Source organism: Musca vetustissima, unplaced genomic scaffold, assembly GCF_032173495.1.
Source record: "Musca vetustissima isolate MV318-11 ecotype Yass unplaced genomic scaffold, APGP_CSIRO_Mvet_v1 utg4915, whole genome shotgun sequence".
Classification (NCBI taxonomy): domain Eukaryota; kingdom Metazoa; phylum Arthropoda; class Insecta; order Diptera; family Muscidae; genus Musca; species Musca vetustissima.
In genome coordinates, this window is record NW_026885991.1 from 320,087 (window position 1) to 341,388 (window position 21,302).

General features: G+C 34.3%; 3 protein-coding genes across 3 annotated transcripts; all 3 read left to right on the plus strand.

The window, feature by feature from the left end:
* The first annotated feature begins 315 nt into the window (after positions 1 to 315).
* LOC133333397 (cyclin-Y) lies at positions 316 to 1,498 on the plus strand. Its single transcript, XM_061541715.1, has 2 exons — positions 316 to 1,044; positions 1,109 to 1,498. Exons 1-2 carry the CDS (start codon positions 318 to 320, stop codon positions 1,489 to 1,491), a joined length of 1,110 nt encoding a protein of 369 aa, XP_061397699.1. The 5' UTR covers positions 316 to 317; the 3' UTR covers positions 1,492 to 1,498.
* Positions 1,499 to 6,241: 4,743 nt separating this feature from the next.
* On the plus strand, positions 6,242 to 9,533 carry LOC133333408 (homocysteine-responsive endoplasmic reticulum-resident ubiquitin-like domain member 2 protein). The gene is made up of 5 exons (XM_061541726.1): positions 6,242 to 6,307; positions 7,002 to 7,170; positions 8,039 to 8,534; positions 8,752 to 9,115; positions 9,182 to 9,533. The coding sequence occupies exons 1-5, from the start codon at positions 6,261 to 6,263 to the stop codon at positions 9,519 to 9,521; spliced, it is 1,416 nt and encodes a 471-aa protein (XP_061397710.1). The 5' UTR covers positions 6,242 to 6,260; the 3' UTR covers positions 9,522 to 9,533.
* A 5,402-nt stretch (positions 9,534 to 14,935) lies between these two features.
* Positions 14,936 to 19,499, plus strand: LOC133333392 (alpha-aminoadipic semialdehyde synthase, mitochondrial). The gene is made up of 7 exons (XM_061541711.1): positions 14,936 to 15,036; positions 15,108 to 15,254; positions 16,629 to 17,184; positions 17,245 to 17,819; positions 17,883 to 17,953; positions 18,040 to 19,124; positions 19,192 to 19,499. Exons 1-7 carry the CDS (start codon positions 14,956 to 14,958, stop codon positions 19,485 to 19,487), a joined length of 2,811 nt encoding a protein of 936 aa, XP_061397695.1. The 5' UTR covers positions 14,936 to 14,955; the 3' UTR covers positions 19,488 to 19,499.
* The last annotated feature ends 1,803 nt before the right edge of the window (positions 19,500 to 21,302 follow it).

Sequence of the window (21,302 nt, forward strand, 5' to 3'; positions counted from 1 at the left end):
AAAAATAAATAGAATTTACCGGCGAATTAAATAACATTTAAAGCTTGTCTAAAATTGTAACAAAACCTTCTTTACTTTTCAGAAATACTAGTCATACAAATATTTAAAAGGGAACCCCCACGAATACGTAAATGGTTATTCCTTGACAAAAAGGAAACTGGAAAGACATTGTTTGCATTTATTAGTCCAGAATAGTTATATTTTAGATATTAAAGTTTTTAAATACAAATTAAATCCCCAAGTACTACCAGCGCGCCAGAAAAATTACCACAACAAAAATACAAACATTTTAAAATTGCAAAGCAGATTTCATAAAAATGGGTAATAAGAATTCATGTTGTGCCTACTCGAGTCCACAATCGGACCGAAAGTCCAAAGATATACCGCCTGTCTATGAGGAACGACATCACATACATCAACACACCTCGCAACATCATCTAACAACAGATGGCGTAGTACACACATCATCCACAGCTGCCATACACCACAATCCTGAAATGGTGGACAATACACAAACTCTGCAACATATATCAGAACGGGAAGCAACAGAAGGTGAAGAAGATCCTTCGGTTGATCCTACGGCAGCCACTATGTTCCTCGAACGATCCAAAGTTGAAAATGGCGGTATTACACGTAAACGATCTCAGCACCAAATAGCACAGCACAATTCTTCCGGTGGATTGAAAAAGTCTTCTTCGTGTTCCACAATATACTTGGACGATAGTACGGTATCTCAACCGAATTTAAAAAACACCGTCAAATGTGTTTCTCTGGCCATTTATTATCACATCAAAAATCGTCAATTTGACAGACGTCTAGATATTTTTGACGAAAAACTACATCCACTAACACACGATCCCGTGCCCAGTGATTATGATTCGCACAATCCTGAGCACAGACAGATCTATAAATTTGTGCGTACCCTCTTCAATGCGGCCCAATTGACGGCTGAGTGTGCCATTATAACGCTAGTCTATTTGGAACGTCTGCTAACGTATGCCGAACTCGATATAGCTCCATGCAATTGGAAGCGCATGGTTTTGGGTATATTGGTTCTTTAATATACAATTTTGTATCTAATTTAAATTATACATTTGTTTTGTTGCAGGTGCCATTCTACTGGCATCCAAAGTGTGGGACGATCAAGCCGTATGGAATGTCGACTATTGTCAAATTCTTAAAGATATCACGGTTGAGGATATGAACGAGCTGGAGAGGCAATTTTTAGAACTACTTCAATTTAACATCAACGTCCCATCATCAGTGTATGCCAAGTACTACTTTGATTTACGTACACTAGCTGAAGCAAATGAATTGTCATTCCCCACGGAGCCGCTGTCAAAAGAGAGAGCACAGAAACTAGAGGCAATGTCACGTGTAATGCAAGATAAGGTTACGGCTGAAGCTTTAAAGAATGGCATAAAGAAATGGTCGTCAATGGACAATATCAGTCAAGGTGGACCCAGGCGTAGTGTAGCTATTTTATCGTGATTTTTATTAGTCTATTAAAAAGGTCAGTAACACTTATCATCTTTGAATTGCATTCTGCGTTTATTTGATAGTTTAAGGGAAACCCCATTCTCGATTTCAAAACTTTATGATTTTCAACCGAACGTCCGATTCCAAAAATTCCAACAGCTCTGGCTCTGGTGTGAACTAGGATTATTTGAAGAAATTCCCTATTTTTGACCAGAAATCGAGTAAGAAAATAGGGTAGATTTTGACCAATTACATTTATCCTAGTTCATAATCCGATTGGGATATCGTGAGTTATCGTGCCCGCCATTTGTAAAAACCACTGTATCGAGAAAAAGGCGTTTCAGGTTTGAGAATCACTTCTCAAGAGTTGTTGAGATTTTCACTTGAAATTTTAAAGAGACATCACTTAATTAATATAGGTTTAAATTAATATTTAACTAACATTCTATAAAACAACATATAGAATACAGCGCTTTCGCATTTCTTAGTATCGTCGGAAATCCTAATCGTATTGATGTAATTTACCGTTACCATATGATACATTTGTAAACCAGCAGACTTATTATTCGGATATTCGGATAAAAATTTATTTTATACAAAATTACTGCAAATTCTTTATGGAATTTCCTGGAATCTAATTATAGAAAATGTTGGCGATTTATCTAAATTGGCTTATGTGCTACTGATTACAATAGATAGCCGTGCATATCTATATTGACTAATATTTATAATTTTACTCTGGCGAAAAATTAATATGCTTCATTCGGACTGCAAAAACTTAATGTAAAACAGCAGGAGAAAAAATTGTCTTTATACAAAATTACATATTTTTCACGTTATATCTCTCATTTGCTGTAAAACCGACATAAATAAAAATATTAACAACAATTTAGCAGGACACGAGTTTTATGTTTTCAATATACTTACACCTTACAAGGAACAAAAGAACTACTACAGTTTCTCATTCAGAGTGTGTAGGAGATATTCGTCCGATTTTTCTACACATACTCAAATTTGATATAGCGCAAAATTCTACATCATTAACTCAAAAATTTTGATTTTTGATTTATACCGGTCTTGCAGCAAATAAGTGAAGATTTTTAAATTCGAAACCATTACTAATACTATCTTTCTTTTTATAGGTTCGACTATGGTTTTGATGCAACATACGTTGTTTGCAAACTATTTAAAAATAATGAAACGGAAACCAATTGCCAAAATTTAATATTCTTCATTTTGTGTGCACACCAACATTTCTTTCGATATTAAGGCGTTTGCTTAGCAAAATGCTGCTGAACACAAAACCGAATATTATTAAAACATATTTAAATAAATAGCGAAACGTTTTAAAGTAGTGAAGTAAACACGAAATTACAATCCCATACAAAGTACTCCACTCTTCTCAGCTACTGCAACTAAATAACAAATGCAATTTTGAAACTAGATTTTAATACTAAAAAGAAACGAAACCAATTCGTTTGAACATATTTTCTGTTCATTCATTTAATTTGGCTGCTATAAGAAATTAATTTAATTTTATACATATTTCTATATTTGTTTTTTTCTTTTTTTGTATGTTATATCGTGTAATTGTACATTGAACCGATAATCCAAAAGAAATCTTTTGTAATGAATTTATGTGATGTTTAATTTATGTTTAATTAAAACCCGAAACTTCCTTTTGTTTATAAATATGTAAGTTTATTGTATTAGTATTTTAGAATATAAGCAAATGACTTCCAAAAACAAATGGAACATAAAACATGGGAACTTATGAAAATACAGCGGTGAAACGTGTGAAGGAAAAACAAACATTTTAACCAACTAAAATCGGAATTAAACTTTATTAATTCAAACCCTGCGAAATAAAACAGACCAACGTTTCAAGACGAGTATAATAAAGTAATTTTATTTTAAACTGCTTTAAAGTTGCGAATTTAAAAACGGACTCAAACTTTATAATACCAAAATATATAATGCCAGATATAATAATACGGAACATTATATGATATACGTAGAAGCATGTTTGTAGTCTTAGTTTTTAAACTTATTAAACTATTGTGAAGAGAGAAAAAAATTGGGAATAGCAAATAACTTGAAGAAGTATCAGTAATATTAATCTTACTTTCACAACTATGTAATTTTATATGTTTTTATACACAATCCAACAAACAACATACATGGAACTGTATGGCGAGACATGATAATACATTAGTGATGATTTCTTAATTCAATATTATCTTTCTTTTATTGATTTTCTAAGCACCGAAGGCATATTTACATAATTCATATGTATGTCGACAGCAATAAATCATTTTTGCACAATGCAAAAAATCAACGTAATTTACGTTTTCATAAAATTTTAAACATTTACAAAAAAAAAAAAAAACATAAAAATAGTAAATAACATAAAACAGAAAAAATAAATTTCGAATATCAAGAAAAATATATTTAATGAAGATTTTTTATTTAATGATTTGAAAAAAAATAAGAAAGTATATTTGGCTGAATTTGAACATGAACGGTAAGTAAATTAATTACAGTACTTACAAAACATGTATATTATTGAAAGATACGACTTATTTTTATATTTTTTTTTAATATGAAATGCGGTATTAATGTAATATGTGTATTTTGTTTTCTGACCATTGTAAAGTAGACTACGCTTTCATTTGACACCAGTTTCGTTGAAATGCGATAATCTACTCCAAAGTTATACGCTTCGAAATTTGGACTCGAAAAACGTATGAGCCATATTTGAACATGTCCAACTAAAAATGGCGCAGACATTTCAACAACTCTGCCAAACAGTCTTTAATACTGTCGGAGAGTGTCTGTTCTAAACTTTTATATTCGAATTATTTATTTACCATCACACATTCAAAAGTTATGAGGAATCTAAAATATTTTTGATTTTCTGTAAATTTGGCAGCACTGGCAAACACGTGTCGATAACGCCATCTATTAATAGATATATTCCGGTCCAATATTTCTGGAAAAGACATAAAAGTATACAGATACGACAATTGATACGTCGTCAAATTCCAATAGATGGCTTTTTCATTGTTGTTCTGATATCACAACAAGAGATCGAACAATATTAAGGATTTTAAGCGCTCTATCGCAAGCTTATAAAATGGAAACATATTTTGAGTGCAGATCCCTGATTTTATTTACATTTTACACACACATTTTCGCTTATTGGCGTTCCCCCTACATTTGTTCATAAACTCTTTTGTCAAAGTGCATTTTGTCGAGTCCTTACGGTTTCTATGTTTTTGTCACTCCTTCTAGTACCTCCCTCAAAAAGGGTCAACACCTGGTACCTCCAACAACCAAATCGAATCGATTTAGAAGGCATCGTCTAAACACGCAATATGGCGTTAGTTATAGCATACTTTCAGGATGGACATCATTTTTAATTTTCTTTAGTTCCTTCATTTCCTATGTTTTCTCAATTGGCAATGTTTCGTATTCCTCCATTTTCTTCATTTGGCAACACTCGCTTTCATTTTTGAATTCGACTTGTGTATCCCTAATGTAATATTGTCATATTTTTAGTATTTATTTATTTTGGCGAATGTTTTATACATTTGGAAACGATTTCCTTAAAACGGTTAGTATTTTTTTTACCATGGCTAAAAATCGTTTTCTTCTCACGTGATCTTTACAATACATTGAGTTGTAGAGAAAGCCAATACAACCACATTTCATTGTTACACGTCATGTCTACATTTACATGTATGCCGAATAAAGTAACCAATCGCATCTAAACAAATTGTCAAAACAAAACAGAGTTTCCAAGGTTCAAACTATACAACCGGTGCCGTCGTAATGTCCGGAAGTATACGAAATAAGACTACAAATTAATTCGATCATTTCGTTTTATATACATTTTGTGATTTAATTGTGTTTTGCATCGCCGCAAGTAACAACAAAACATATGTTCTAAATTTAATTGAGGAAAAACCATTAACAGCTGATTTCTATATTGTTGCTTGTTCTATAATCTGTATTTTTTGTAAATTGTCTAATTTGGAAACACTGACGAAAAATACTTTATTTATATATGCCAACCTGAGGATAACATTGTGTAACGTTCAACTGAGATGAGTTAAATATATCGCGTGTTGTAAAATCGCAGAAAATATTAGAAAAAAAATAACCATTATTGTCTTTTTCGTAAACTGAAGTAAATAATAAAGTAAATAAATACCAAAGTCCAATTAAAAATACATTGGCAACACTAACATCTACTGAAAATATCAGAAATAAAGAAACGTCAAGTGAGAGAGGAAGCAAGTGACGGAATTTCTTCATTTTCGCATTGAAACTAAATTTTCTTGTGTGTATGTATAAGGAAAATCGAATAAAAAAGAATTTAATTAAATCGGTCGTAAAGTGAGAAAAAAACGAATCAAACGAAAACATTGGAAAATCAAAAATATCCAATTAAAATTATCAATACATACTAGAATTGAAAACAAGAAATTTGACAGCTATCAGTGGAAGAGACACATACAGACGCATATACACAGTATCAATTTATTTTGAGACATAACAAGTGATTTAATCAACAACAATAAGGAGTGTGTGTGTGAGAGAGAGAGAGAGTGGGAACGAGTGGAAAGTCATAAAAAACAATAAAATATACTAAAATCGGATTTATTCGACGGAAAAACTACGTCTTTTCAACTACGCTAATTACTTTCTAACGAGTAGGCGAGCCGCTTTGGTGGAATACAATTCAGAGGATAATAAAAAAATACATTTTCCACGTTATGGATGATACCAACAATTCATCCTCGGCTGCATTTCAAGTAGCAGGGTAAATAAACATAAATTATTCAATATGCATTCATATATACCCTATAATATAAACATTGAACCTTTTAGCTTTTGGAAGTTGATGTGTTAAACATTGAGAAACTGAAATCGATAGTTCCACAAAGAAAAATTTTATAATATTGTTAGGTAACACAAAGATTGCTCCCAAATGAAGCTGTCCGTCGTATCGTTTTGCTATGTAAATGCTTTGTGTTTTACATATGACAGCAAAGTGAACACAAACATGGAAGTATTTTTTTAGCGGCTATGGACATTGTTTGGGTTAAAGGTTAAAAGTCGATCTATGTATAAAGTTTTGTTGTGACAAATAATTGTTTTTATTAGTTAGGGGGGGTTAGCGGAGTCATAATGTACGAAAACAGTTTTAGTGCTCAAAATGTTTAATAAATGTACAAATAAGTATAATAATGCAATACTTGATTGCAATGCTGCATTATTATTTCTTATTTAATTATCCTGCTATTTCAAACACAATTAAACATTTATTTGTTTATTTAATTTAGAAAATAATATCGTTAGGTTATCTACCTAACATTCGAGATTTAATTATTATTTAAATAAATATATAAATTTGTTAGCGAACTTAATGCATGCTTGGAATAAATATCGTATTTTTATTAACATCAATATATAGAATGCACAACTTACACTATTTTCCCCACTTTATTTTGCAGAAGCAAACAAGTAATGGATGTCGCGCCTACCAACAAGTCACCATCTTATGTTAAGCTTTTAATTAAAGCATCCAATCAGCAATATGATGATCAAATCATAGAAAGTGATCTATCATGGACGGTGAAGAGATTAAAGTCCCATTTGGCTTTGGTGTATCCTAGTAAACCGGTAAGTAATGGATAAATACATATATATTATAGAAGTATATGTATATATAGTCATAGCTATCACAATATATTGTAAAATATTGTCACATTAGATGTCAGAAAAATATATGGATATTTATATTGAATACTTTAAACAAGTAGACTCGGTTCGGTTTGTTTTCGTTACCAAAGTATATTCAACCAGTTTTAATCATAATTGCCTAAAACAAGATTTTCCTATTTTTTGTTTGTTTAATTTTTTTATAAACAGCTGTTGTGGTTGTCATTGTTTTTCACGTTTCATTTCTAGAAGATTTTTTACTAATCATAACACATAAACTGTTGCGCTCTCGTGAATATTAATATGCATATTATGTTCCAAAATAACATGGATGGATAACAAACACAGCATATGCTAATACAACTATTCATTTTAATAATAAATTAAATACAATTTTTATTTACACAAAACAGTGCTCCCATACAAACAAAATTGTCGTTCGTAATAACAAATATTGTGTGTGTGTTTATTCAAGTGTATTTTGTTTCTTTTGCGTTCTTATCAAAAAGCTTTCTTATCAGTTTTTACACCAGCCGAGAGATCGACAAGTGGCTGTTTGCTATTTGCTAGAATTTCTACATTTCAAATTTGTATCTCCCCGCCGCACCAGACATTTCGTTGTTTTGTTTTTGATAGAAATACATTTCCAGACGTAATTGCAGGGCTTGAATATCAAATGAGTCTTATTAGTCAATAACTTGACGTATGCTCGCATGCAAACAAATCTCTGACATTGTGAACGTTTTCAAAGTATACCATAAACTTTGTTTTCGCACTGCACTTTTCACTACGGATTTAACAATATATTTTTCTACTTTCTTCTTTTCAGCCTGCCGCCGATCAAAAATTAATATACTCTGGTCAATTGTTGAACGATAATCTGCAATTGAAAGATGTTATACGCAGCTACAAAGACGTTTATACTCACAATCATATAATTCACTTGGTTTACACTCCTAAAAATTTACCTCCTGTCTCTTCGTCAGCAGCTAAAGCAAAATCAAAATCAACGTCATCAATTTCAGCAGGCGCTAGCAGCATGTCATCAGATGATGGTCTACGTCAAAGGCATGCGACCGCAAGTGCCGTTAACGCATCCACGGCAGTAAATAATCAAAATGGGGGCCCAAATGCTGGTAATCCCATGGGTTATTATTCTCAATATTTGCCGCAAACAGCAGTTTCAAGTGGTGGAGCTGACCCTCCATTAACAGTTCCTGGTTACAGCCAGTTCAACATGCAAGCATTAGCAATGCAACAAGCTGCAATGTACACCTGGATGCAACAGGTCTATTCCCAATACATGGAACAGTGTTTAAGAGTGTAAGTTTTGTATTAAACTATATTATAAATATGACAACATTGTGGTGTTGTTGAAATAAAAAAAACCTTCACAGAAATAGGATTCGATACATTCGAAAAGTTTAACATCCGTATTGATTCCAGTCCTACAAAAATTAATATGTTTCGCGTTCTCATTTTAAGTTTAATCTTTAAAAATTGCCCTACATTGCAGGTCCCATAATTTGAATGGAACAACAGATGATACTAATAGTACAGGAGCTGCGGGAACATTACTGCAGCCTTTTTCAACATTCCCACAAAACCCTTTTCTGCCCCAATTCCCACAAACTGTGATATCAAATGTGGCTCTACCCGCCACACCGACAGCAAATACTGCTACGGAGCACCAACAACCAGCACAGGAGCCAGAACAGCAACCAGCGCAGGCGCAAGTTGCAGCACCCCGTTTTCCAAATATGCCTCAAGAAGAAGCCGATAACAGAGATTGGTTGGACAATATATTTTCAATAACTCGGTTGGCCTTATTTTTGACAATATTGTATTTTAATTCCTCGCCACTACGTTGTTTGGCTGTGGTGATCATAGCAGGTGGCATATACCTGTAAGTACAATTATATCATGCATATGACCACGCAGTGTTTAATAATGTAAACTCTCCTTGTTTTAGGTACCACATTGGTGTTTTCCGTTTACGTCATGAACGGAATAATAACAATTTAAACCGTAACAACAATGCTGTTCAAAATGCTGCAGTCGATCAAATTAGACAAGGGGTTAATCAACAGCAACCCCAAGCAGAACAGCCAAATGATGCACCTGAAAATAATGTCGCTGCTCCAGCCCCAGCAGGCAATAACAATGAGCCACCAACCAATGCTGCTAATTCAAATGCCGCTGTTGGAAGTGAAAATGTTGCTAACGAAAACAATGAATCGATGATTTCCACACTACGCACATTTGTTGTGACATTTTTCACTTCCTTGCTGCCTGAAACACCAGCCATATAAGTGTAAATGTCAAACAACCGCGCACGTTACGTATGCTTTAATCCTCAGCAATATTTTCCTTCACATAAGATGATCGTCCTCATTTCCACATTAGCCATAAATGATAAACACATTTGGTACTACCCCTTTATCCTATCTATTTATTGCACATATGTTAATAAGGCTTTTTGTTTACGTGCGAAACGTCTCTCAGCACAATGGAGATCGTTATCGTTCATGTGGATATACATAATCAGTTTGTTTTTCATTATTTTGGTTTACATCCATTTCGAGAAAAAAAATGAAATTTTATATTAATACTGTGTATAGCCAATTATTGAGAAGTAATATGATATATGAATGTTATTATTTACTGTTTCCCCCCTTTCGTTTAGTGTATACGTGTTTATAATTATATATTTTTCCTTAGCTTAGTTTTAAATATAAATATATTGAAAGAAAAAAACAAAATCAATGTAAAAATAATAAAAAATGAATGTAACAACAAGTCCAATTTATTTTATATCATTTGAACATATTTTCGTTCTTCATAAGCCACTTAACACATATATACGGTGTTACGTTGTATAGCTTATATAACGATGTCGATCAGAAGAGTAGTATCCAATATAGCGATACCACTCTAAAAATCGTGACAACTCAAGCATTTTTACTTTTTTATGGAGTTCTTTCAAATAAAATCAATTGCCATTCTATGTATGTTAAAGACCAATGCTCGCATAATATGGGTGGACCAGAAAAAAGGCTTAATCCAATAACTATTGAATGCCCGATTTGATCAAACTCCGCACTTCTTCGTATTTTTACCATCGGTCATCGACTTTTCAAGTATGTGGGGTATTGCACATACCGTTTACGCGGCAACTCTGTCTAAAATATTGTGCACTATAAAATATAGGATGGACTGGATGATATACATTTGCATTATTTCTGCATCGTTACGCATTCAAAAGTCAAAAAAGGCACTGTCAAACATTAGTCGTATGCTCCATCTATTGAATCGGTAGATTTAAACCTCATTTGATTCTCCTATAACTTTCGACCTAAAGTAGATATTTAAATAAACTTGGTCTCATGTAAATGGCGTAATTGTACACTTTTTGTGAACTAAGAAAAAATAACTATTTCAAAATTTCTGTCGGTAGTATTATTTGCTGGTAAAGTATACTATTTACGATTTCATATGACGCTCGTTTCTCTGAAATGCGATAAAGTTATACCACTCGAAAGCTGAACTCGAAAAACTAAGTGTCTGATTTTATTCATATCCATAAACTTTTTTCATAAATTTTTTCGAAGCGCAGATATTAACATAAAAGTGGTGTCATATGAACGGTACAATCGTATATTTTTTGTGAAATAATCAATATCTCAAAATTAGTTGTATATTAAAATTTTCTCTATAATATTATTTGCATATTACATTTTTTCTCTATAATATTGCATTTTTAATGTCTATTATATATTCGTAACAATGTAGAATGTGTCCGTTTTTTAAAATATGATAAAGTTATACGCTTTGTAAGTTGGGCTTAAAAGACTGTTTTTTCTATCATCATAAAATACAAATACCTTATTTCTGTTCGTCATAAGTATTTTTCAATGGCACAATTATACAAGGTAGTCTCATGCAGTCACGTGGCATTACAGAAGGTAGTATAATTTGAGAATTTGATGATGGTAACCTTTTTTAATTTGAAACTCATCTATCAATCATGGCATAATTACAGAAGGTAGTCTCATTTGAGAATTTGATGATGGAAACCCTTTTTAATTTGGAACTCATCTATCAAATTTAAATAATATGAAAAATAAATTCCATAAAATTTTATGTATGTCGATTGGCATATTTTCAATAAATTAAACAAAATATATTTTCTAAAGCTGAACATTGCTCTCAAAACCATGGTTGCTAAAACTTATATTTATAACTTATATTTTTAGAGGCGGGGAACTTGAAAATATCTATAAATATAAAAGATATATCAATTTTAGGCACTGAACACATGATATGCGTACATTTCGAAGGAAGACATTTTTATTTAAATTTTGAAAGCTGAATACTGTAAAAGTCAAATTTATGAAAAAATTGGAAACCTATGACCAAGGTTTATTCATAAAGGGCCCCATACACTATACATCATGCCGTACAGCATTTGTCATAGTATGTGTTATTTTTTGAAAGTTTATTTATGTATGTGTGACACACACAATGCATGAAGAAAATCAAAATGGTTTTGATTTTGAAAAGGAACCCCTATCAATCTGGTGAATAATATTCATTTTGAAAGTTGTCAGTAAATAATTTTGTGTACAAAAATAATAGAATTGTGACGAATAAAAAAACAACTGAATTTAGGACTCAAAATGCATTTTTTGGGACAAAAATCGTGGAATAGTGATTGAAGAGGTTGCCATACACTAGTCAATCTCACATATACAAAAAGGGGTACATCGGCATGACGGCATTATTTATAGTGTATGGGGCCCTTAAGGTTAACAGGGAGGCGAATTCATGTCTTAGTCTTATCTTGCTGTCAACATTTTAATCGCTACATACAAACAGGATAAAAATTCAAAATATCTTTCAAAAAACGTAATGATATTAATGTGCACGTATATTTTGGTTCGAATAAAAATATTTGTTTGTTTAATTATTCTTCAAACAATAAATTTGACAATCAATGAAGTCTTTGAATTCGCCTCACTGTTAACCTTATGAATAAATCTTACCTCACTGTTAATCTTATGAATAAATCTTATGCCATGATGCAGTCATATGTTTTAAATTTTTTTAATAAATTTGCCTTTGACAGTATTCAGCTTTCAAATTGAAGTTTCAATGTTAGTTTTATAAAGTATGGAATATTATATTATTACATGTGGGGGAAGTATTAGAAGGAATGCGATGGTAAGTCCCATCTTTCAACAATACACAGGCTTGGTAAACACACCAGGTTGTGAAAGTTTGGTTCAATTTGGAATATCCGTTCGTATGATATTAGGAAACTAATTTCCAGCACCATTTTGGCAATTTTGTGCGGGAGGTACTAGAAGGAGTGGACCGACATTTCTCATCTTCGAATTTAAGTTTGGAACAAATTTTACGACGTAAAAAGTTTAGATGAAATCGGTTACTGCCTCCGAGAGTTATCGTACGCACCAGACATCCAGACAGACGGACATTAAGTTGCCAGTGTTTGAGTTAACTTTTGTGAGGATTGTAATTTTTAAGAATTGTGCATATTTGTAGCAAGTTCGTTGTAACCAAATTAAAATAAATGAAAACCAAAGTTGGGGCCGAAAAAATAGTTCGTTATAAAAAAAAAGTTCCCCATATCAGTAGTTCGCTTTAGGAGTAAAAATCTCGATGACAAAACCCGTATTCGTACAGAGGAACAAAAACAAAAAATAAAATGAAAATGTAGTATGTTTATATACTACACATCCTAATAATTTGTTAGATATCCTTTTTTGTTTAATACCGCACCTGGGCGACTAGGCATGGATTCGACTAGTTTGGAAGTTAACTCTGTTAATAGTTTATGCCATTCCAAAACTTTTCTTTCAAAATTTACCACAAATTCTCAAACTGTGTGTAGGAGAGTTATACTGGATCCAATGTTCAAAGACAAAATAAAGCGTGATCCCCAAATTGACTGCACTTTGTTTCAAGTTTTTCTTTAAAATGTGTATATAGTCCTCTGCTGTCATTATGCTATCAACAAAATGCAGGTTTCCAACTCCAGCTGCATAAAAAACCCCGAGATAAGCTCTTATGGTTCTCTAGTCAAATCCGATATTTTTATATTGAATTTCTATCCTATGGTCCGGGATGGTCCGTGTGACGAATTTTTAGGTTTTCGACTGTCAAAAAGGTGTAAACGTCGAAAACGTCATATACATGTATAAAATGTAATAAATGTAGTAAACGTCATTTATTTCAATATTATTACCATATACAGTTATGTTCAAGAATATATATTATTTTTACATATATCTGACTATTCCTTACTAGAACTGATAAAAATGTCTAAACTTTTTTGAGAAGAATATTTTGAAATTTTATATGGATTTGAGTAAAGCATGCGTAATTTCCAAATTAATTAATGGAAATAGCTATTTCGTCAAAAACCTAATGGTTTTGAGTAGGTTTCCGACGTTTCTGACATATGTATTATACGTCGGAAATGTATGTCATTTACGTCACTGTTTCTGGCAGGCCATCTCTGGTTATAATCCTTACTTTGGTACTTTTTGGAAAACGCAATCCGTTTTTGCTTATTAACGCCGTTAGTAAATGGTTTTCGGACAGCATACCGGATTTAAAATTTTTTGAATTTTTGCATAACATATCTTCAATTACTATTTATTTGGTAGGTTTTTTTATGGGTGTAGGAATATGCATTTTGCATACGGTATATATTATCTCTAATGCGATTATTAAAACCTTGACTAACATCAGAGGTAAAGGATGAACATAAACTGAAGAAGGAAAAGCATTTTGTCAGATGACAAGTTAGCTCTAACTTACAGTGAACAGGTGAGAAATTTATTATCCAATGGACCGAGTAATTTAGCAGAAAAGTCATTTTAATTACAATTTAGATAGTAATGCATATTTTTATTTTTTAAATATACCTTAACATACGACTGTCACTGTAGCTTATATTATTTCTATTAATAATGTATGTTAGACATTTAGTAAATACTTACGTTAAAAAAATCTGAAGCATTTTTAGCACTTTTGATATCTGTTTCAAATCGAAATTAATTCAAAACAAGATAAGGAGGTTTTGAACCATAAAACTTAGACGGTTGGTGACAACGTTACTAAAACACTATCGTGCGTATGTGTGCGTGCGCTTTTTACTGATAATCTTTATCCGACTAGGTATAATCAAAGTGCACAACAACAGTTCTAAATACACATCATGGGATAAATACACATCCACGCCATGAGGGAATGTAAGGAGTTCAGCATGTGTGTGTGTGCGCGTTGTGTGTTTACATAGGAATATCAGAATTGTAATCGCGCTCATTATCAGAATTCGTTGGTCAGGCACATGGTATAACGTCTGGACATTATCAGTGGAACTAAACAACAACTCACATGCAGTTTCAACATCGCGGGAAGTCCAAAATAATTTTGCACCATCTTTCATTCAAAAAATAACGTCCTACCAACACATACTTCGCCGGCACCAACACATACACAGTGCTGCAGGCACTGCCACTTGAGAACAAGAAACTCAAATCTGATAGGGGCTCGGCTACTCGACGATTTTGGTCAGAAACGTTTCAACCGTCGAATAAAACGGATCTCCAGCAGACGCATACAATTTCTAAGCGATCAGTGACATCGGGCATATCAGTATTTTTATTCCAGTGAAATCGAAACTATAGCCGTGACTTCAACACGTATGCGAACAAAATGATGCGATTATTGCAGTCTCGTGCAGCAGCATGCTGTACAAAAGAATCAATTACAAAGACGTTCAGTAGATGGCGTCACGTAAGTACTATCACGCACCTCTCTCACTCACGCAGAAACTCGAGAGTTATTGACATTTTCCTTCAATTTAGCATGGACGCGTAATTGCTATACGCCGTGAAGATCAATCAGTATGGGAGCGCAGAGCTGCATTAGGTCCTTCTCATGTCCAGAAGCTCGTTAAGCAAGGTGTGAAGGTTATAGTGCAACCATCAAATCGCCGTGCATACCCAATGCAGGTAAGAACGGGGCAGTTTTGCCAAACTAAATCGAATTCGGTAAAGTACTGAAACAAATAATTAGAAGACAATGAATGACCTTGGAATGATTTCGAAAACACTCACACACACATGCAAACGCATTAATTGTTACTGGGTGATATTCGTATATGCGACTGCCCCATAATGCTTATCATCTTCAAATATTTGCAACAACAAATTATGATACAACATTGCAAATATGACAAGCAATCAGAAGACGTAGCGTCACTGCCAATTGTATTCTCTGCAATGTAAATGCGATCTGTGTATAAGAGTGGACCGCCATATATATGTGTAGATGTATATGCAGAACGGAATAACAATGCTTTTTTTAGTTACCTAAAGTGGGCACACATTTAAAAGGACCTGCCATTCTCGGTTTAAAAAAGAACGATTTTTTATTTTTATTTAATTTTAATCTAAATCCTAGTTCATACCATTTATCAATTTATTTTCTTATTTTTGTTTTCATCTTCGTCGAAATTTGAATCGAGATTGGGTGTTCCCTTAATGAGTGTTGTTTATGAGGTATAAAATTTACTTTTAATATTCACACCTGTTACTGTTACTAATACACACGACAATTTGTTGACATATTTTTTATTAGAGTATTAACAGAAACGATTTATGTTTTTGTCAGCGTCAATATAATTGGAGATTTCTGATAGAATATAGCGGTAACTGTTTTACTATGTTTCAAATTACTTTTTTGTCGAGTTCACTGAACTTGTTTTACACATTTACATTCTGCATTTATCCTGCGAAAAAGTCAAAGATGTACAAATCAAAAAAAAAGTTGCTTTACTGTCTTTATAAAAAAAAACATCATGGAAATTTCCACTCGATGCTTTGTGCACTTCTTTTTTATTTTATCATATCGCACAATCCTCGCCGAACAATACCGAAACGTTTAACAAAAAGTTTTTATGTTCATATGTCGAACAGTTATCTAGCTCTCCAAACAACAATCACACAGCAAGTAAAAAAATAATAATAGCGCGCAAGTTTTATGCGAATACAATTACGCTCAGCGATAATTCCAATTTCACGAATTTAGAAGAATAACATGCCAGATATTAGAATGAAGAAAATAAAAACGTCTAACCAACCAATCAACAAATCAAATGTATATAGAACAAGCTTTGATTAACGGATTTATCAGCTATACGAAGCACAGAGATACACACCAGTGATAATGTATCGTGCGATAATGAATTTCACTTCATTTTCACATGTGACTAAATTTAACAACAACTTCAAGTACAATCGTATCGCTTCAATTGGGGGTGTGTACATACAACTGCTGGCATTTGCCATATTCTAATCGTACATTGTTGATGGTGTTCTTTATAGGCTTATCTGCAGGCTGGTGCAATTATTCAAGAGGACATTAGCGAGGCTTCTGTTATTTTCGGTGTTAAACAAGTTCCCATCGATGCTCTTATACCGGGCAAGACCTACTGCTTCTTCTCGCACACCATCAAGGCGCAGGAATCGAACATGCCTTTGTTGGATGCCATTTTGGAGAAGAAGATTCGTTTAATCGATTACGAACGCATCATCGACGAACGTGGCGCCCGACAAGTGGCCTTTGGCAAATATGCCGGTGTAGCAGGCATGGTCAATATTTTGCATGGCTTGGGTTTGCGTTTATTGGCATTGGGCCACCATACGCCCTTTATGCACATTGGACCGGCACATAATTATCGCAATTCTTCGATGGCCCGACAAGCAATTCGGGATTGCGGTTACGAAATCGCTTTGGGCATGATGCCAAAATCAATCGGACCCCTAACATTTGTCTTTACTGGTTCGGGAAATGTGTCTCAGGGTGCTCAAGAAGTATTCCAGGAATTGCCAATTGAATATGTGCCCCCAGAGATGTTAAGGAAAGTTGCCGAGCATGGAAGTAAGTGCAGTAACAGTGCAAAAAGTGTACGAATTTCAAATCTAACTCATTTATTTTTAGGTCAAAATAAACTGTATGGCTGTGAGGTTAGTCGATCTGATCACTTGGAACGCCGCGAGGGTGGTGGATTCGATGCCAAAGAGTATGACGAATTCCCGGAACGTTATATTTCCACATTCAGCCAAAAGATTGCACCCTATGCCTCGGTTATTGTGAACGGCATTTATTGGGCCGTGGGTAGTCCAAAATTAATCAGCATTCCGGATGCCAAGAATTTGTTGCGACCAGCTAATACACCTTGGTTGCCAACCAGTAAGGGTAGTCCCTCCTTACCTCATCGCATGTTGGCCATCTGTGATATTTCTGCCGATCCTGGCGGTTCAATTGAATTTATGAACGAATGTACCACAATAGACACACCGTTCTGTCTGTACGACGCCGATCGCAACAAGGACACGAAGAGTTTCAAGGGTCCTGGTGTTTTGGTCTGTTCCATTGACAACATGCCAACACAGATACCACGAGAATCTACCGACATGTTTGGTGAATTGTTGGCACCGTTCGTTAATGATATCATAAAGAGTGATGCCAAGAAACCCCTTGAAGAGGAAAACTTCCCCTATCCTATTAAATCTGTAAGTCCAAGTGTTAGAGATTATTCGTCTTCTTTTCTAAATATGTTCTGTTTTGGTTTGCAGGCCATCATTGCCAGTAATGGAAAGTTAACGGAAAACTATCAGTATATTCAGGAACTACGTGAATCCAACAAGTAAGTATCGAACGAATAAGTGGATCAAAAGTCTCCCAAAAACAGGCAAGTTATAAAAAAATAACGAATTCTCTTCTGATTTGCAGCTATCGTTCACGCCACAAAATTGAAGGACGTTCGGATGCCGACAAAAAGGTGTTAGTCTTAGGAGCCGGTATGGTCTCGGCGCCATTGGTTGAGTGGCTACATCGCGAAAAAGATGTGTCCATCACTGTTTGTTCACAGGTCAAGGAAGAAGCTGATCGCTTAGCTAACCAATACGCTGGCGTAGATAGTGTCTACCTTAATGTTACCGAGGGTACTGATCATCTGCAAGAGCTTTGCGGCAAGGCAGATGTGGTGGTCTCATTACTGCCATACAGTTTACATGGAATGGTGGCAAAATACTGCGTCGATGAGAAGACCCATATGGTGACTGCCAGTTACTTGAATGATGAAATTAGTGCTCTTCATGAAGAGGCACGTCGCAATGGCGTAACTATCATGAACGAAGTCGGTTTGGATCCTGGTATTGATCATCTGTTGGCATTGGAATGTATCCACGAAGTTCAAGAAAAGGGAGGTGTGGTTGAGTCATTTGTGAGTTTCTGTGGCGGATTGCCCGCTCCTGAACACTCAGACAATGCTCTGCGTTACAAGTTCTCTTGGTCCCCACGCGGCGTCCTGTTGAACACTCTGTCAGCTGCCAAATACTTAAGCAAGGGACAGATTGTTGAAATTTCTGGAGGTGGTGACCTTATGTCAAATCCAAAGAGCTTAGACTTTTTGCCCGGTTTTGCTCTGGAAGGTTTTCCAAATCGTGATTCTACTAAGTATGCCGAGCTTTATGGCTTGGGTCGCGATATTCACACCTGTTTGAGGGGCACAATTCGTTACAAGGGCTTTTCAGAATCTATTCAACCCATGCAACTTTTGGGTTTAATTGACCCTGAACCTCATTCGTTGCTGCATCCCAGTGGTCCCGATCTAACATGGCGTCAACTTGTTATCCATATGTTGGGCTTGGTGGATACCAGTATCTTCTATGAAAATTTGAAACAGAAATTAGTTGAACGCATTGGCGATGCTGACTGTTTAGAAAGTTTGGGCTTGTTGGATGAAACGCCGGTTGTGAAGCTGAATACTCCATTGGACACCCTGAGCCATTATCTCGCTAATCGCTTGGCCTTTGGTAAATATTTGGAATATGGATTTTCGCAAATTGGTGGGTTATTTCAAGTGTGTGTTTTTCTTTCCAGAACGTCATGAACGCGATTTGGTTATTTTGCGTCACGAGGTAGGCATTCGCTGGCAAGATGGTCGCCGTGAGGAACGCGGCATTAACTTTGTCGTATACGGCCAACCACACGGTCACTCTGCCATGGCTATGACCGTTGGCAAACCTGCTGCCATTGCCACCAAAATGATTTTGGATGGAGAGATCCAGGAACGTGGTGTTGTACTCCCCTTCACGCCAGATATCTACCGACCAATGCTTCAACGCCTACGTGCCGAAGGCTTGACGGCAACCGAAACATCAAAATGGATTCAGTAAGCGGCTATATCGGAGTCGTGTAATTATGTTTTGTTTTTGTAATTGTATATATTTAGATTAAGAAATCCTAAACAAATGAGCATTTAATAAAACTAATTGTGTCAACTTTATTTCGCATCATTTGAATTTTTAAATGGGCAACTCGTCTATTATGTACTATGTTCGGCCACCTCTTAAATCATATACAGTAAAATCTCTATGATCCAAACCTCGCTAATCCGGATTATCAGGACTGCATTTCACAACTCATTATATATTCTATAATCCGGATCCGAAAATACATTATTTTTCATCAGTAAGAATCGTAGCATGGCACGAACATACATTTAGAATTATGACCAGTGAATGCTTTGTTTATCAGTGTAGTATTTTTTCAGGACGCCGTCAGGAAAGGGGTCATGTAAAAGTTTACCTATTTTAGTAAAAATTGTAGCCTTTTATATTTAAACCTCATGCTTATTTTCTAACAAAAACATAAAACTATTTACATGGTCACTAAATTAATAAAAAAATAAACCAATTTAAAAACCTCGGTAATCCGGAAAAATTGGTAATCCAGATTGGGGTCTGCAATCAATTATCCGGATCTGTGAGATTTTACTGTATACCATATCTTCAATAATCTCGAGTGTTGTAATAATCTATGCAAATAATACGTACTTTCTATGGTAAAATGTCACATGTTATGGTCATTAAATTCATTATAAATAGATATATATGATCATGATATTATATTCCACGTATAATTAGTACCAACTCGTGCGAAAAATATTGTTTGTATTTGAAAAACTCGTACAAATGATCACAATTTAAAAGAGTTTTTTTAAATGGACGATGACATCATTCTTTTAATGTTTTCTTACCTTTAGTTCCCATTGTCCCTTTTTCGGCATACCTTGGAAATAATGTAAAAGGGTTATTCAACATTCTCAAATCAGGATGGGAAAAACACAAAGGTAATATGAAACCAAACGAACCCAAACAAAAAAACCTTCAATTAAACATACAATAGGACACAACACAAGTGATGCCATAAGTGTATGTATATGTGTAATAGGATCTATTTTATTAGATATGTATTTTTTGTATCCTTCCACTAAATGGGGAAATGATGAAGGTATTAAGGTGTACTTAAGAAAGTGTTCATTTATTTATATTAAAATGGTTAAACGTTTTGCTTACCGTTTTTGGGTTGTCTCCATATAAACGATTTTCCATTTCCGTTCGTCTACACATCTGTTGTAACTATACTACCTTCGAGGGTATCAAGATACAAATCTTCATTGCAAATATATGTTGGAAAAGTTGACTGCAATTTAGTATTTCCGGTGTCACAAACCAATGCTCTAATCAACAATACCGCTTAGTTGTCTATAGGGTGACACAAGAAGCACACAAACACATATGCACACTTATTCATTGCTCTGCACTCACGATGTTTTGCATTCTCAGTTAACAGTCAAGAATCGACCGGAACAGACGTGCTGAAAGTGTTTTTCACAACCGGAGAAACCAAGATTGTGTCGAAGTTCATACTTCTTGTTTTGTCGAAAAAAAAAATAAATCGTGGAAAATTAATTCTCAACGTCCGAAAACATTCGAAATCGGAGCCTTTAACCGTTATAATATTGTGATAATAAACGTGATTCTGCTGTCGCAAAATATTGATATTGACAATAGTTTATTATCTTATATTAGTTTTTACAAAAAAAAAAAAAAAAATACAATAAACGATTTATTTAAACAAATTTCCCGATAAATATACATTTTAGGCAATTCCTTAGTTTGTGGAAGAGAGTAATGGAAAATATTGAA

What these genes read in the sequence shown, in the direction of transcription:
- LOC133333397 (XM_061541715.1), top strand. Translation starts at nt 318, where the DNA reads ATGGGTAATAAGAATTCATGTTGTGCCTACTCGAGTCCACAATCGGAC. An exon ending in TTGGAAGCGCATGGTTTTGG is followed by an intron (nt 1,045 to 1,108) that starts GTATATTGGTTC and finishes GTTTTGTTGCAG; the next exon opens with GTGCCATTCTACTGGCATCC.
- LOC133333408 (XM_061541726.1), top strand. Translation starts at nt 6,261, where the DNA reads ATGGATGATACCAACAATTCATCCTCGGCTGCATTTCAAGTAGCAGG. An exon ending in TGGTGTATCCTAGTAAACCG is followed by an intron (nt 7,171 to 8,038) that starts GTAAGTAATGGA and finishes TCTTCTTTTCAG; the next exon opens with CCTGCCGCCGATCAAAAATT. An exon ending in ATAGCAGGTGGCATATACCT is followed by an intron (nt 9,116 to 9,181) that starts GTAAGTACAATT and finishes TCCTTGTTTTAG; the next exon opens with GTACCACATTGGTGTTTTCC.
- LOC133333392 (XM_061541711.1), top strand. Translation starts at nt 14,956, where the DNA reads ATGATGCGATTATTGCAGTCTCGTGCAGCAGCATGCTGTACAAAAGAA. An exon ending in CGTTCAGTAGATGGCGTCAC is followed by an intron (nt 15,037 to 15,107) that starts GTAAGTACTATC and finishes CCTTCAATTTAG; the next exon opens with CATGGACGCGTAATTGCTAT. An exon ending in GAACTACGTGAATCCAACAA is followed by an intron (nt 17,954 to 18,039) that starts GTAAGTATCGAA and finishes TCTGATTTGCAG; the next exon opens with CTATCGTTCACGCCACAAAA.